The sequence below is a fragment of the Dipodomys ordii genome, unplaced genomic scaffold (genome assembly GCF_000151885.1).
Source record: "Dipodomys ordii isolate 6190 unplaced genomic scaffold, Dord_2.0 Scaffold28, whole genome shotgun sequence".
NCBI classification, from domain to species: domain Eukaryota; kingdom Metazoa; phylum Chordata; class Mammalia; order Rodentia; family Heteromyidae; genus Dipodomys; species Dipodomys ordii.
Window position 1 is genome coordinate 11,278,703 of NW_012267244.1, and position 17,388 is coordinate 11,296,090.

At 36.3% G+C, this 17,388-nt stretch overlaps 1 protein-coding gene across 1 annotated transcript in view; it reads left to right on the plus strand.

Annotated features, from left to right (window-relative positions):
- Nucleotides 1–17,388, plus strand: part of Ap3b1 (adaptor-related protein complex 3, beta 1 subunit) — a 245,036-nt gene that overhangs the window by 166,790 nt on the left and 60,858 nt on the right. Inside the window, exon 21 of the mRNA XM_013015820.1 lies at nucleotides 6,507–6,613. Within this exon, the coding sequence (XP_012871274.1) occupies nucleotides 6,507–6,613 (107 nt within the window). The remainder of the gene's footprint in view (nucleotides 1–6,506; nucleotides 6,614–17,388) is intronic.

A 17,388-nucleotide genomic window follows, 5' to 3' on the forward strand; every position in this document is an offset into this window, starting at 1 on the left:
TTCATGGCCTTTCAGGTCTGAAAGCCAGCACTTAATTCATCTCTCTCTCATGGTATGGATCACATTGCTCTGTCTGATACCATTCCCATGGGTTATAAAGTCTTCAGTGCCAAGGACAAGGTTGAATCTGTGTCTTCTGTAGGGTCAGCATTGTACATGACTGTGGTAGATAGTCATGGCATATTTCAAAGAAAAGTTTGAAGATAACGGATCCTGAGAAGTAGAGAGGAGCACTGGAGGCCAATTGCCTGTTCTCTTTATCATTGTATGATTTCTGAACACCATTTCCGAATTTATAAGTTTTTGAAAATTATTATTAAATCGTTGTATAAAGTGATTACAATTCTATAATGCTTCCTTGTTTTTAAAACCTTTAAATCAATGGCTTAATTCTGCATTTAGACTAAATTTTGTGCTCCTTTCCTATGTTTCTAAGACCATAGATGCTTGACTCCTACTGCCTCTTATCTACGATTCAAACTATCTGCTTCTTATTTTCCTCAAACATACCAGTATTGCTCCTGCCAAGACTTCTGTCCTACTGTTCTCTACTAAGAATGCTGTCCCCAGACCCTCTGATGGCAGCCTCTCAAGTCACTACTGCTACATAGTCTACTTAATACTAACAAATTATCTTGGAGTAGGGATTTGTAAACTGCAGAAGTTTATTTTAATATTGAAAGTAAATGATACTAAACATGTAAATAATGGAAACCTGAAAATACATAATTGATTTAATATACTTTTCTATATAGAAACAAAGGTCTCTTTTAAAAAATTAAGAATTTAAAGGTAAGATTTTTTTCATTTTTAAAGCAATTTTTAAATATATGTATGTGTCTTAAGTAGTGTATACATCTTTATTGTTAATACCTGTGAGTTAAAAATTATTGAAAAATCTTTTATAGATCTACATTTGTCAGAAATGACACTTGAAAATTCCTTTTTAACAAGTCAGTTCAGCAAATGTTTATAGATGAATTGTCCTCTAAGTGCAAGGTTCTTTACTGGGTACCCTTACAGATAAATAGAATTTAGTCATTCTCTTGCAGAAATTAAAAGGCCAATCTCAGAACCAGATAACATGAATCAGTACATATATATATACCTTTATTATATTAGAAAAAATAGAGATCCAAAGTATGCTAAGAACAAGAAGGAGACAAACATCCACTAAAAATCTACAAAGGAACTGGGCTGGAACCTGTAATCCTAGGTATACAGAAGGCTGAGAACTAAGGATCACTTTTTAAGCTAGCCTGGGCAGGAAATACCATTGAGACTCTAATCTCCAATTAGCCACCTAAAAGCCAGAAGTAGATCTGTGGCCCAAGTGGTAGAGCACTAGCCTCGAGCAAAAACACTCAAGAACAGTACCCAGTCCCTGAGTTTAAGCCCCAGGACAGGAATAAATAAGTAAATTAATTAATTCACAAAATAGTTCAAAACCAGCTTGGGCAGAAAAGTCCACAATACTTATTTCCAAAATAAACAGAGACACACTTGTCTGGAAGTATGACAAAAGTGGAAAAATGGCAGGTGAACAAGTTAGCCAAGCAAGTATAAAGCCCTGAGTTCAACAAAAAGCCTTGAGTTCCAGTACCAACCACAACAAAAATTTTAAGCTACAAAGATCTATGAAAGAAGTCTGAGCTGAGTTGAGTTAAACATACGTACAAGGCTCTATTGACTTCATTCTAGTGTGTTGAGTACACACAAGGTAGTTTTACACGCCATCCTGGCTGAGATCTCAGCTTGTGAGGGTTATTTCAATCCTGAAGAGAGCAGCAGACACATTTCTTTTGTTTTTTGCTTTATATATACTGCATACCAGAAAAAACTGCAGATTTTAAAATTGACCATTTCTTTATTCACAAAATATTTATTGAATATTTTCCATGCAGGTAATCTACATTCTAGTGATGCTAAATAACAGGGTCCCTACCAAAGGAAATCTCAGAGTAAAAAGAGAACAGATAAATCGGTGTGTTAGTTTTTTGTCTTTGTGACAAATCCTCAGAGAAAAATTTAAAGGATAGAATATTCATTTTGTCTCATGGTGTCAGAAGTTTCAGTCTGTAGTCTACCAATTCCCTTACTTTGGATCTGAAGTGAGACAACACATCCTGCCAGTAAGAATGTGTGGAGGAGTAAGCTATTCACCTCATAGCATCTAGGAACCAAACACAAAGACAGGCAAGAGTTAAGGACAGGGTACCCTTCAAAGATTGTCCTCACAAACACTTTAGCCTGCTTTCTTCATCTGGGCTCTATCAACTGATGCTTCCAAAGCACCTCCCAAAATAGTGCCATGAGCTGGGTACCAAGTTTTTAAGATATGAGCCTGTGAAGGACACTTCATATCAGACCATAATGTTAGCAGTAAGATTGCCACATTATAGATTACATGAGAGATATTGATGCAGAGTGCTCTTACAGTCTGTGGCCTCTGGTATAAGTGTAAGTCTTGCATTATCTACACAATTGGTGGCAACAGGACAGAGTGAGAGAAGGTATGCTGGACCAAGTAAAAGTCGTGGTCAGAAGTGTCTCTCTAACTTACCTGAAGTTTGTGGATATCATCTGATAATACATGAGAAAATATTTATGCCGGGATAATATATGACTAAAGGTAGCAATTCCTTTGTTTTCAAGTATTTTTTTTAAGCGCTGGAAATTACAATATCTTTCAGTACCTTAGTACTCTATACATTTGATATCAGTAAGATGACCATAAAATATCAGTCATGTTTCTGGAGTTCTTTTTAAAAAAATATAAACCTATGTCATAACTAGCACAACTAACTGAAGCCTTTTAGAATATCTACTAGCCAATAATAACTCCATCTGACAAACCTTATAATCTGTGAGATTACATTAACAAATGAATGTGGTCTAGGCAGGAGAGTGGAGTGACTAAGAAGACAATGGAGCTAAGCTATGTGGGTTCGAATCCTAGTTCTGTTAATGCTCGCCATATTAACTTTGATAACTTCCTTAACCTCTCTGTGCTTTATTCTTTTATGTACAAACTGAAATTTACTAATACTCTTAGATTGATTTCATCTCAAAAGGTTTATATGTGTTGCTACATGTGAAAGCACTTTAAATGTGCACCTTGGACATGACAAGCATTTTCTAAGGGTCAGTGATGACAACAACAGTGAATGATGATGCCCCATTTCATCAGTGAAGGATACAGCCACAGCAGGTGACTACATTAACTACACATTAGCTTGCTGTGTATCAAACCATGATACACTGAGTATATAGCCTATTCTCAAATGTTGAAGCTTTGAAACTTAGAAGAATGACCACATAATTACTATACTAAAAATACTTAGCAAAGAAATAAGTAGTTTTTAGTCAGTTTTAAAAAGAAAAAATGAGCTGGGTGCTGGTGGCTCCTGCCTATTATACTAACTACTTAGAGGGCTGAGAGCTGAGGATCATGGTTTGAAGACAGCCAGGGAGGAAAGTCTGAGTGCTCAAGTAAGTAGAGCACTAGCCTGGAGCAAAAGAAGCTCAGAGACCAGGCTCAAATCCTGAGTTAAAGGCCCAGGACCAGCACCAAACAAGAGAGAAAAGAAAAGAGAGGGAAGGGGAGGGAAGGGGTTTGTAATGTGAACACTTTGGCTTAACATTCTGACATATGGCTTCAAATTCTCAGCATATGCCAATTGCCTTCCAAAAGTTATCTGAAGATAACTTTTATCACTTGCTTCTTTGTCTGCATATACATACATGTGTGTGTATGTGTGTGTGTATACATTCTTCTCACACCAAAACTTTTTGTCTTCTAATACAATATTAAAGGCTTTTTTTAATCATGTAATTTGTGAGTTTCTTTTCTATCTTTTTTTTTTTTTTTTTTGCAGTGGCCATAGATCCCTATACTTGCTAAGCAAGCTCTCTACTGCTTGAGCCACACCTGCAGTTCTCTTACTTCAGTTAATAGGATTTCACACTTACACCCAGGCTGACCTAGAACTAGATCCTCCTATTTGTGCTTCTTGCATAGCTGGGGTGTCAAGTGTATGCTACCACACAGCTTTGATGAATTTAGCCAAGACATACTAGAAATCAGAAGTTATTTCTTTTTCACTGTTTTATCCTTCATAGTATAAGCAGTTGATGTTTTGAATAGATGGGTGATGGCAGATTGGATGGATAGATAGATGTACACAGACCAACTATGAACAAGCATGCATTTAGAACCCATCAGAAAAACATCACAGATTACGTACAAAGGCAACTTGATATGCCATCCAGGTTAGAAGAACCAGGTTCTAATTCTGTAATGGTTCCAACCATTTGCTTTTTTGTGACCTCGGTAAGTCTTAATCTCCCTGTAACTCAGTTGCCAGTGTCTTTAATATGTATACCCTTTGAAGCTTTCTCACTGTTATCTTTCTTGAGTCCTTTTGACCTCTATCCTTCAGTCTGTCCCTTAAACTGCCATCAGATTAATCATCCTACAGCACCATATTTACCATGTCCTTCCTGTTTCGTAGAATTTAATAGTTTATTTAGAAGGTAAATCCAACTCTCTTAGTTTTTTCAGTTCCCACTTCATTTACAATATTCTCATCAAATAATTAACTGGATTCTTTTTCTTTTTGCAAATCCAATCCTTACCTAAAAATTAGATCCATTCTTTTTTTTTTTTTTTTTTGTCGTGGAGCCTGAACTCTAGACTTGGGCGCTGTCCCTCAGCTCTTCAGCTCAAGGTGAGCACTCTACCACCTGAGCCACAGCACCACTTCCGGCTTTTTCTGCTTATGTGGTGCTGATGAATTGAACCCAGGACTTCATGCATGCAGGCACGCTACCACTGAGCCACCTTCCTAGCCCGGATCCATTCTTTTTTAAAAAGCCCCTTTTTAGCCATTGGTGGTATTCACCTCTCTGTGTCCTTCTCTCTCACTCCCTCTCCCCACCCCCAACCCTTCCTTGTATGTCTCTCTGTCTCTGTATGTATCTCTGTTTCTCCCTCTCTTTCCCTCTCCCTCCCCCACTTCCCCTTCCTCTTGTCCCTCTCCTCCTCACTCCCCTTTCTTCCTCTTGTATTGTTTCTCTTCTCCCTCTCTCCTTTTTTCCCTCCTTCTCTTCATGGCTTTTACAGTGGTTTTTATGTAAGTCTGAGGAAGCTTAGGGTTTGTAGCAATGTTTCAGTCACTAAGTAAATGCAGGTTGGGGAACTAAAGGCCACCATTGCTTCCTCTACCAACTCTCAGCTCTGCTTTTCCTAATTGTATATGTATTTAGATTCATTGAAAAGTTTTCCTGGTTGGTAATACAATTTTGGGGCTGTGTGTTTCTCCTCTCCCTTCCCCTCCCCTTCTCTCACTTCTCTTCCCTTCACTTTCTCTCCCTCTCCTCTCCTTCTTCCCCCCTTCAGTCCTTCCTGTCTCTCTTATGTCTCCGAGTGTATCTCTCTCTGTTTTCCCCTTTTTTACTCTTTTTATAAGCTGTAATCCTAGCTACACAGGAGGCTGAGATCTGAGGATTACAGTTCAAAGCTACCCTGGGCAGGAAAGTACATGAGACTCTTCAGTTAACCACCAAAAAAAAGCTAGAAGTTGAGCTGTGACTCAAGTGGCTAGAGAGCTAACCTTGAGCAAAAAAAGCTACAGGACAGAGCCTAAACCCTAATTTCAAGCCCCAGGACTAGCACATAACACACAAACACACAGTACAAATATATAAAGGCACAAATTTATGTTATCTGAGAAGCAGAGTTATAGAAGTCTGTCCTTACAGATTTGTGAGACCAAAAAGGAACACAGAAGCTATATTAGGTACACTAAGGAGGGCTTTGTCTCTAGAGTAGCTGGTAGGGTAGCTGCATATTGAGGACCTAGTACACTTGAGTTGAACCTTGAGAGGTGAGTGTGAGCTTAGAAAAGTCTCAGACAAGTGAGCGACATGATTAGACTTACTATTAAAAGATTTTTCAAATTTACAGGTATTTTTTTCAAGTACATGCCAATTTTAGAATAAGCAATACATTCTTTCTAGAATATAATTTTTCTGACAAAGTATGACTAGAAGGGAGTTAGGTAGCCAGGACTCTTAATTATAACAGAGAAAAAGAAATACAGAAATGATTTAGGATTTGTGACTCAACTGTAGAACTCTCTCAAAGGATGTTATTCTTGATTATTAGTGTGGAAAAATGTTTCTTCACCTTTTTTTTCTAGTAAAGTTTCTGGGTGATAAATGCTGCTAAAATGTTATATAATAAAAATTTTCAAAAACGATCACTATAAAGGATATTTACATTCTTATTTTGTTATAGGATTTGCCATTATGTTTTGGAAGTTAAGACTCATAACTGCCATGACTTGATAATAACTTGACTAAATCAACATGTAAAATAGAATTGTCATACATTTATTAATCAAAGTAATTTAATTAGATTTACTAACAAAATAAAAATGTTGCTTTTAATAATTTGAATTAAATTTTCATGCACATTTGTTAATTTGAACTTTTTTTTTCAGTCAGTCCAGCATCTACTCCAATCTCATTTCCCACACCAGTTCTCTCTCCAAGTGTGATCACTGATCTTGAAGGCTTAAACTTGTCCACTTCTTCTTCAGCCATCAATGTAAGTTAAATATTTTAGCTCAGTTTTTATATGATGCCTTTTATTTTTTCATTTTTCAAAATAATTGAAGTCTTGAGTAGTTTTTCTAACAAAAGTCCAATTCAGAAAATACCTTCTAATTTTTTAATGTTTTAAAGTTTTGTGCAGACCATTTTCATCTCAGTTTACTTTGGCTTTTATCTACATTTACCTGTACATTTTTTTCCTCTGGTACTGTTATATCTCTGTAGCATCAAAGTATTCCTTGTCATAAAACTTTCATGCAGCTGAGTATGATGGTACATACCTATAGTCCCAGCTACTCTTGAGCCTAAGGTTTCTAGCCAGTCTAAAAAAAAATGACTTGCTCATGTAACTATAACCCCTCTGTACAGTATTTTTACAATAAAAAATATATTTAAAAAATGAGGTTAAGAATGTGGCTAAGTGGTAGAGTGCTTGCCTAGCATGCATGAGGCCTTGGGTTCAATTCCTGGTACCACATAAAATAAATAAAGAAATATAATTAATAAAATTAAAAGAAAAAATAACCATTTAAAAATTATTTGGAAAAAGTGAGAACCTGTTACCAAAAAACAAACCAACAAACAGTTTCACTATTTGTTCTAGACCTTTGAAGTATGTATCTGTAATGCAAAGATTCTTTTTAAGTAATGTCTAATAGTATAAGAAAAGCCTTTAATTTTGTAAACTATGATGAAGATGAGGTATAAATTCAGCACTTGTTTCAGTTTTGCATAATAAGTTCATCAACAGGTGGCTTCACAAATGAGCAATATTTTTATTAGTATACATTAGTTATATAAGGGGGGAGGGTTGTGACATGTCCATGCATGTCTACAATGTATTCCAGTCCATCTCCCCACCTCTGTTATTTATTCTCCTTCTCCTCTTTACCTGCTTCTTATAAAGCAGTTCCTTAATGACGTATTTTCTCAGTCAGGTTTAATATCACCAGGACCAGTGTACAACAGGCCATGATATTGCCCACAAAGCAGTGCTATGAGAATTGTGCTCGAGAGATGCTCGTAGAGCTTGCATCCAAACACATTTCTTCTCCATATCATATTCTGTGTTGAGAAAGACATTAGTACCTCATGAGTTAAAACCACCTATCTACAGATGTATTAATCAATTAGTTTTATCATTGTTGTGAACAAATAGCAAATGGGAACACATGAAAGAGAAAAGGAAGTATTTTAGCTCATTTTCAATTAGTCATGCCAGGGAACCCATGGGAGAAGAAACCAATTGATATGCCAGTCAAGAAGCAGAGATGGAGCAAGGCAAAATCTGGGAACCAGGTTTCATCTTCATAGGGATACTCAAGGAGCCTATTTCATACAAGTAGGCCCCGCCTCCTAAAGATTTCACAGCCTCCCCAAAAATTGGGGGAATACTTATATCCCAACAGTAACAGCAAGTTAAACCATCTCTTGTCTATTTGGTTTTGTTGTTATTGTTTTTGTTTTGTCTTGTCTTCAGATCAGAGAATTGATTATTGCTTTATGCTAAGTCTAGCAACTAAAATTCAAGGATCACCCGAACCAACTATGTGATCTTATAGCAGTCCATTTGTATCTTGATCCAGTTGTCATTTACTACAGCTAAAAACTTATTTCTCTGATATTTCATTCTGCTCATTGTTTCTAAAAGAGTTGATGGCTTTGGTAAAATCTTATTGCTTTAGACACATAGTAATTCATTTCATCTTATCACAGCCAAGCAATCCAAAGTTTCCATCCATCTCAGTTTCATAATACTATTGTTTACATTAAAGCAAATCTACAATATGGAAGCTTATTACAGTTAATGATTATATGAGAGTTTTTAAAACTTAAGAACTTTACTATAGGAAGTTTATTTTTTAAATATCAAAGGTTGTAAATGTTTCTTTAAAATTTAAAAGCTAACAGTATAAATGTTGGCAAAGAAAATGTAGTTAAGCCTGGCACCAGTGGCTCATACCTGTGACTCTAGCTACTTAGGAGGCAGAGATCTGAGGATTATGGTTAAAAGCCAGCACTGGCAAGAAAGTCCATGACACTCATCTACAATTAACAACCAAGAAACTGGAAGTGGAGCTGTGGCTCAAGTGGTAGAATGCTAGCTTAGCAAATAAAGCTTGGGGACAGCACACAGTTTAATCCCCCTGGCACCAAAAACAAAACAAAGCAAAAGATACAGCTAGTAGAAATGCATATCAGTGAAACCACTATTTGGAGAGTAATTTGAAAATACTTGACTATATTCATCCCTGTAATCCAACAGTATGTGGTTATTTGTAGACATACATGCTGAAATATTTTCAAAGGCACATTGGAAGGGCAAAATATTGGAGACAAACTAAATGTTTATCCCTAGTACAGATTGTGATATACATATACAATAAAAAAAACACTGCCAGCTGTTAAAAGTGCTACTGTATCTTGCATGCATTATCTCATTTGATTTGTTTTTATCATTTTATTCATTTTCTAAATTTATAAAAGTCTATTACAAGTTTATTTTGTAGTTGCTAACACCACCCAAGTGATAAGAAATAGAAGTTGAACTTGAATCCAGGTTTTATTTTTCAAAATTCCATCTTCTTTTTCCTGTACCTTTTTGCTTCCTTTAAAATATAGAAATCAATCTGTGCATATACCATATATGGTAAACTCTTAATTATTGGCATGCATGTATTTGTTCACTGTAATCTTATTAACTCCATCCTTTGTCTTCTAAATATCTTACTCATAGAAGACATGCTTCATTTCATGTTTGATTTTTATAAATTCTCAATTATGCTTCAAATCAGTTTACAGGAAATTTCTACTTCAGTTAAGCTATTTGAGTTACATTTTATTTGTTTGTTTGCCAGTCCTGGGATGAGTTCTACTGTAATAATAAAAAGAAAATGTATTTTTAAGAAAATATCCTGACTGTTGTTTTGAAGAATTACATATAACAATTAAAATAAAATTAAAAGTTTAACCCTTCAGATTTTATTACAAAGAAAACTTTTTTTTGTTGTTGTTGTTGGTCCTGGGGCTTGAACTCTGGGCTTGGGCGCTGTCCTTGTGCTCTTCAGCTCAAGGTGAGTGCTCTACCGCTTGAGCAACAGGACCACTTCCGGTTTTCTAGAGGTTTATTGAAGATAAGAGTCTCACGAACTTTCCTGTCTGGGCTGGCTTTGAACATCGATCCTCAGATCTCAGCCTCCTAAGTAGCTAGGATTACAGGTGTGAGCTACCGGCGCCTGGCAAGAAAAACATTTTTACTTATATTACCCATGCAATATGAGATGGTAATTTTAAAAACAGTTCAACAAGAAGAACTGACAAGTCTAAAGTGAATGTAAAGCAATATCTGCCTTTGAAAAATCCAGCTATAGATAATGACTTTTAGATTGTGAGATGCTGGCTGTGTTCCTCAGCCTTGTAATGTTCTCCAGAAAATAGCCATAGAAGCCTCCAATGTAGGAGAGCTTTCATTTGTATAATCGTGAAGGTATTTACTGACATGTTCCCTAATGTTTATGTTGCTTATAGAACACAGTAAAGTCTTCTGTTCTTATAGTCTAAAACAAGTGCATTAGATACTTGGTCATAATTTTCCATTTACTTAAAAGACATCTTTTTTCTAAACAGTATGACAAAGTTACTGTGCTAAAATTACAAATGACAGGTTAATAAGACATAATCCCTTCTTAAATTAGGAACTCACAGTTTACTGAGTGAAACAGACGAAAAAACTTTAAATGTTAAAGTACACAAGGAAAGGTACAAGTAATTCTGAACTAAGCACTATCAGTAAATGCAAGTATTAACATTTGTATTGAGTCTGAAAGAATGACAGAGGGCTGGGAAGGTAGCTCAGTGGTAGAGCGCTTGCCTTGCATGCCTGAGGTCCCGTGTTCAATTCCTCAGCACCACATAAGCAAAAAGAAAAAAGCCGGAAGTGGCGCTGTGGCTCAAGTGGTAGAGCGCTAGCCTTGAGCTGAAGAGCTGAGGGACCACACCCAGGCCCAGAGTTCAGGCCCCATGACGGGACCCAAAAAAAAAAAAATGACAGAGTTTATGAACAAGAAGAAAAAGAGACATGTATTTCAGAAAAGGCATTGTTTGTTTTTTGTTTTTTTGGTCAATAATGGGGCTTGAACTCTCGGCCTGGGCACTCTCCCTCAGCTCAAGGTGAGCACTCTACCACTTGAGCCACAGTGCCACTTTCTGTTTTCTGAGTTTTCTTATTGGAGATAAGAGTCTCACGGACTTTCCTGCCCAGGCTGGCTTTGAACCTTGATCCTCAGCTCTCAGCATCCTGAGTAGCTAGGATTACCGGCATGAACCAACTTGTCCAGTTAGTAATGGCATTGTTTATATGAGTAGAGAAAGGAATAGCTATATATGAAGCTGATAAAATAGCTTTAAGCCTTAAAAGATTTTGAAAAGGTAGTATGACAACTTTTGAGAGGTCATTTACATTGATTAATTCTTTATTTTATATGGCTGTGTGGAAGATAAACTGGTCTCGAAGAGAAGGAGAAAGGCTTTGTGATTGTTAGGTAACAGGTTCTGATTTGAATGATCTGGATGCTGTTCTTCCCAAGACAAAAAAAAAAAAGGAAAAAGAAGAGAGAACAATGACAGTGGAATTTAATTTGAGACATTTGAATCTGAGGTACTTGTGGAACATCAGGTTGGAGATGTACAGTAAGAAAGGAAACATCAATTCTGAATTTCATAGAAAAACCAGGACCAACTGGTCCTGGAAAGCCATCAGGGTATTAATAATTTAGGGAGAGGAAATAGAAGAGTCTACAAGATCCTACTAGGGACCCATGGGGGTGAGAAGAGACAGGTATAAAGTAGAATGCTAGGAAACAATGCTTTAACAATCAACAAAGGCAAAAGTCAAATAAAAGTAATGGAAGAGGAAATGAATGAGGAGAGGGTTCAGGTACCACGAGACTGAAATTGTCAATTGCTGCTAGCATTGCAAATTCACTGACTGCTCCAATTGACAAAGAGCTTTTAGAAAAGAATTTACACATGGGACCTGGAAACAAAGTCTTGAATAAGTTTGCCTAGGCCACTAGAGTAAAAGGAGAATGATGTTCCTGGCAGAGGAAATGCTGTATATGAATGCCTGAAAGAACTCAGACTGTTGTAAAAACAGTAGTTTGGTGTGGCTAACATGCCTTTATAATAAAGTTGGAAAAACCAGGCAGTGTGTTGATAATATACTTTCCCAGGAAAAACGTACTAATGATTAGTTAACCTGTTGTTTCCTAGTTTTATGATATCTTGACATATATAGAAAAGTAACCATATCTTACTGTGCTTTGGGGTAAATAGAATACTGAAGGATATTAGAAGAGCTCCATGTACTACAAGGACCAACCTGACCTTTCGGACATCTTATGGTGGCCAGCATCATAGCACACTAATATTTAGTGAGGAAGCTCTGACTTTGATACAATAAAAATAACAGATTTGATCTGCATGAGTCACAATTTAATTTAGGAGAGTGCAAAAAGATTCAACTTGGGAGGAAGGGGGGTCAGGAGGGGAAAAAGTGGAGAAAATGAGGGAGGGGTAACACTGTTCAACAAAAGTACTAATTACCTGACTTATGTAACTGTAACTCCTCTGTATATCACCTTTACAATACAATTTAAAGAGAAAAATAAAACATAAAAGTCGGAAAAAAACCCTGATCCTTACAAAATACAAGGTATAGTATATTGAGGAACCATAATTCTAACACTAGTCCATAGAAGAAAGAATAGAGCTGACAAAACAATCTTAATTTGTTAAATATGACACTTAGGGGCCAAACTCGTTTAAACAGTCACAGTATTCTAGATTGGTAGGTTGGCTCAAGATTTCTTATATCTACTACACGTTTAAGATTAAACCATCTTCAGGTTTAAATTTTTTTTTTTTTGGCTAGCAACTCACAGAATCTGGAAAAGCATTAGTCTCGGTATTAATGTTTTATTATAGGCAAAGATAACAACTTAGAACCAGCAAAAAGAAGAGACACATAGGATAGGTTCTGAGAGAGTTCCAAAAGCAGCCCTTCTTGGTTACCCTACTGGCATGAAACTATGGCAATATGATGGAATTCTGCCAGATAAGAAGCTTAATGCATTACAGTGCCAAAGTTTTAAGTTGAGGCTGTATTACAGGGACATGGTTGAATTACTGCCACTTGATTCAACTCAGTCTCCATCCCTCCACTCTCCTTATACTCAGTCTCATATGTATGTGGCAGAATACTCCAGCTGTCTAATCACATGGTTGATGTTTCTGGCTTAGCCAGCACCCATCCTGAGTTAGCTCTTAGCAGAAGCTCCCTAGAGGCCAACCATGAGTCACTTCAGTTATATAAATTGACAGATGTAAGCCTAAAGGTCTCATTTTTGGGGGGGAGGGTCCGGTCATGGGGCCTGAACTGGGCCTGGGCGCTGTCCCTCAGCTCTTCAGCTCAAGGCTAGCGCTCTACCAGTTGAGCCACAGCTCCACTTCCAGCTTTTTTCTTTTTGCTTATGTGGTGCTGAAGAATCAAACCCAGGGCCTCATGCATGCAAGGCAAGAGCTCTACCACTGAGCCACCTTCCCAGCCCCCAAAGATCTCATTGTGAGGGTAAATCGTCTAGAGATGACCTCTCAAGAGCTGAGACAAAACCCCAATCTCTTTTTAGGGATGCTGTATTCCAGATAGACCTATTCCAATTAAGTTTTAATTTAATTGAGTATTCAGGCCAGCACACAAAGACAGTGAGAAACAAGATGGACAAGATTCTGTCCTCATGGAGAGCATTGCATTGTGGGTTCTCCTTTCATACTCATGTGATTCTGGGGTGTAAACAGTGACAACAACAGATCAAACCAGGGTCTACGTACCAGTAGTCAGCATGGAATTTCTTATGCCCATGGAAAAGTGGCATTTGACAGCATGACCAAGAAGCCATATAACATATGTCCTAAGATTGACCACCTAGAGGATTGGAAGAAGGAAAACCTTGTGTATTTTTCTTGAATTTAGTTTTACAGAGTAAGACAAAGATAAGGCTTTAAAAAATAAAAAATATGTAAAACAAATATAGCTTCTAGAGTTACTTTCTATCCTTTTATAAGATAGTTTATATAAGGAAAGTTGATTAACAAGTAAGCTTATGGGTTTTTGCTATTAACAGAAAACCTAATCAAGTCCTATCTCTCTGATGAGAGATGAAGCCTCATTTCAGAAGTAAAGAAAGGCCTCCATCAGAACTGCTTTTTTTTTAAAACAAGGATCATCATATTTGTTTTAAAATAATAAAAAGGAACACCTAGCCATAATTCTAAATAGAAGAATGTGACTCACTGTCTAAAATCTACTAAATCAGTGTTTAGAATTATTAGGGCAATTATACCATAATATAATGATAATCATGATTGAAGTTGTTTCATACTTAGGGTTTTGTTTTCCTGAGTAATTTTTGTCATACTTTGTACTCCCTCTTACTGTTATTCTCTCTCCAGGTTGCTTCTAGGGGACTAGTTGAGGCAAGAGAAGGGGAGAAAACAATTGCCTACCTCTTATATAGCCAGAATACCAGTGTTTTTCAAGTTGCCCTGCAAGGACAGATTTTTTTGAAGTACATCTCAAATAAATGCTCAAAATAAGCACTTACTAAGGCATGGGTTATCATGAATATGTTGCCACACAAATGACAATCTGCATATGATAGTTTATTTTCTTAAATGGTTAGAACTACCTTTAAGTAAAATTACAGTGTCATTTCAGTTAAGGTATAGCCAAGTCCCAGGCTTAAGAGGTAAAGTCCAGCTAGGATGAAGTTCCTTTGAAATTATAAGTCAAAATTAAACATAATTTGTCATTTTAAATTTGGAGAAAATCCTTTATTTGTTCTGATGAAAATGTCAGTAGTCACAGAACTGTGGTAAAAATAATGAAAAATCACTGGTCTGGGTCTGCTTAAATTGAAAACATTTTTTAATTAAAGTTTTATAGTATGTTGTGCTTCCATTGCCTAGCTATGTCTCTTCTTGCTCTTTTATTCAGTTCTCTTTTAGGGTTGAATTGTTTTAATTTTTTTGAGTTAAACTTTGGTATATCTTCTTACTGATCTCTTTATTTCTATACTGCTTTTGAGGTCTCTTATTTTACATCAGACCATTTTCATCTATTTCTTTTCTAGATTATTACAAACACCTACTTTGTTGTTGTTGCAAAATACTTTTAACTGATTTCAGCAAATCTGTGCCAGTAAAGTCTTTAACTGGTAAATAGTATTCACAGTGCTTACCAGTATTACAGTAGAATTCTCCACAGTTATTTAGTACTATTTGTGACAAGAAACTCAAGACAGATACAGAGGGGGGTGGAGAGAATGAGAACATGTGAGCATGCAAAGGAAATATGTACATAACTTTACAAGAAATAGGATTAAAGCGTCTCTTCTTTCTCTGTGGTTCCTTTAGCTTGGCTTTAGGTTTACTATTTCAAAAGCTTAGATAGTTCACTGACTGACATACTCTTTCCTAAGATTATCATTTTGAGCACTTATTTAACTAAACATATAGTATCAAAAATTAGAGTTTTTACAAGTGTAATTTGCTTTTAAAAGGTTTCTTTTTTGTGGATCTGTTTTCCATATTCAGAGTTCTCTAAACTTTGTGTTATTTATTATTCTTTTTTGCTACATTTTGTGTCTACTAACATTTTCATCAGAAGAAATAAGGGATTTTTTCCCAAGTTTAAAATGACAAAATTATTTTTAATTTTGGCTCATAATTTCTCCTCTAAAGCCAAAGGAATTTGATCTTAGCTATAACAATTGATATAGTAATATCAGTTGCTATATTTCAAGTCTTGTTGTTTCTGTTGTGGTATTTTCAGTGAAGAATAATTTTTTAGCTTTTTATGCATTTGTCATTACGTATTTATCAGCCAAGTTCACCTCTGTTATTAGTGTTTTTCTTAAAAACAAAAAAGAAAGAACTACTTTATACTCCCGAAAAGGAATAAACAGCTGGTGATACAGCTTGAATGGTAAGCTCTTTCTTGTCTAGCAAATAAAAGGCCCGAGTCCAAAACCCACTAGTGCAAACAGAAAAAAAAGTTCTTCCAGGGGAGAATGATGGAAGGGGTAACACTGATCAAGATGCCAGATAAACTGGCAGATTGAATTCGAACTACTTTGTAGTCTTAAAAGAGACTTGACCAAACGTTGACCCTCCCTCCTTTGTTCCCCCTTCCTGCCTTCGCTCCTTCCCTTCCTCCTCCCTCCCTCTTTTCTTCCTTCTTTCCTTCCTTCCTTTCTTCCTTCCTCCCTTCCTCCCTTCCTCCCTTCCTCCTTCCTCCTTCCTCCCTCCCTTCCTTCCTCCCTTCCTTCTTTATTCCCTTCCTCCCTCCCTTCCTTCTTTATTCCCTTCCTCCCTTCTCTCTACCTTTCTTTTCTCCCTTCCTCCCTCTTTTCCTCCCTTTGTGCTAAGGATTAAACTTAGGGCCTTATAAATGCTAAGCCCATACCCTACCAGATAATTTTGGAACTTAGTGATGAATTCTTATTCATTATATTAGTCTGCTTTATCTGTGATTAAAATTTTTTATAATAGTTTCTAAATTCATAATTTAAGAAATTCATTTAATATACATTTTCACAGAAGATTTGACATTTGTGCTTCTATAGAATATGTGATCTGACACAAAATTTTATAAATTTAAGCTGGTATATCAGCATTTGACTTAAGTTTAAACCCTCATCTGGGAAATTATGGGTCCAGAATAGTTTGTTTTTAAATCTTTCCAATTCTAAACTTCCAAGACATCTAAAGAAACGAAGTAGAAACTTCAAATGACTTCAGTAAACATTGCATAGGAGAAAGATTGCCTTGTCTTTTATACTAGAAATATAGACAGATAAAGAGAGGTAAAGTGCAGTCATAATTTAATGTAGCCGGGCGCCGGTGGCTCACACCTATAATCCTAGCTACTCAGGAGGCTGAGATCTGAGGATCGAGGTTCAAAGCTAGCCTGGGCAGGAAAGTCTGTGAGACTCTTATCTCCAATAAACCACTAGAAAACTGGAAGTGGCACTGTGGCTCAAGCAGTAGAGCACTCGCCTTGAGCTGGAATGCTAAGGGACAGCACCCAGGCCCAGAGTTCAAGCCCCATGACAAAAAAAAAAAAAAGAATTTAATGTATATTCTACAAAATTAAGAAGAGTGAGGGAGGAAGAGGCTGAAAAGGAATGAGTGAGAATGTTGAAAGGTGTGACATTAATCAAGATGCATTTTAGTCATAATCAGCTCTATCAAACAGTAACTCCTTTGTATAGCTACTTAAAGATAAAAAAATAAGAAAAAGAACTAGGATCCTAGAAAATATATAATAGGTACTTATCAGACATGTTTAGAATAAGTGAAATTAATCATTCCCAGCCTCTAGCTTTATTGTTACAGACCCCATTTCCATTGATGTCAGTTTATGTGACAACATTCTATGTGACAACATAGAATTTTTTCCGTCAAGCATGTATCTAGAAACTGGTTGTGTTCTTTACATATAACATTGCTGTATTATTTCACATGTAACATATCAGGCAGTAAAATGTAATATATGTTGTTATCTTAATAATCTAGTTTTCACATTTCTTAAGTAGTCTCAATTTGGCTAAAAAATATAGGAAGATAAATTGAGAACTAAAACAACCGTTTTGACTTTATTTCCCTGTCAACAGAGGAGGTTGCCTAAAAATTTAAAGCACATCTTTCTAA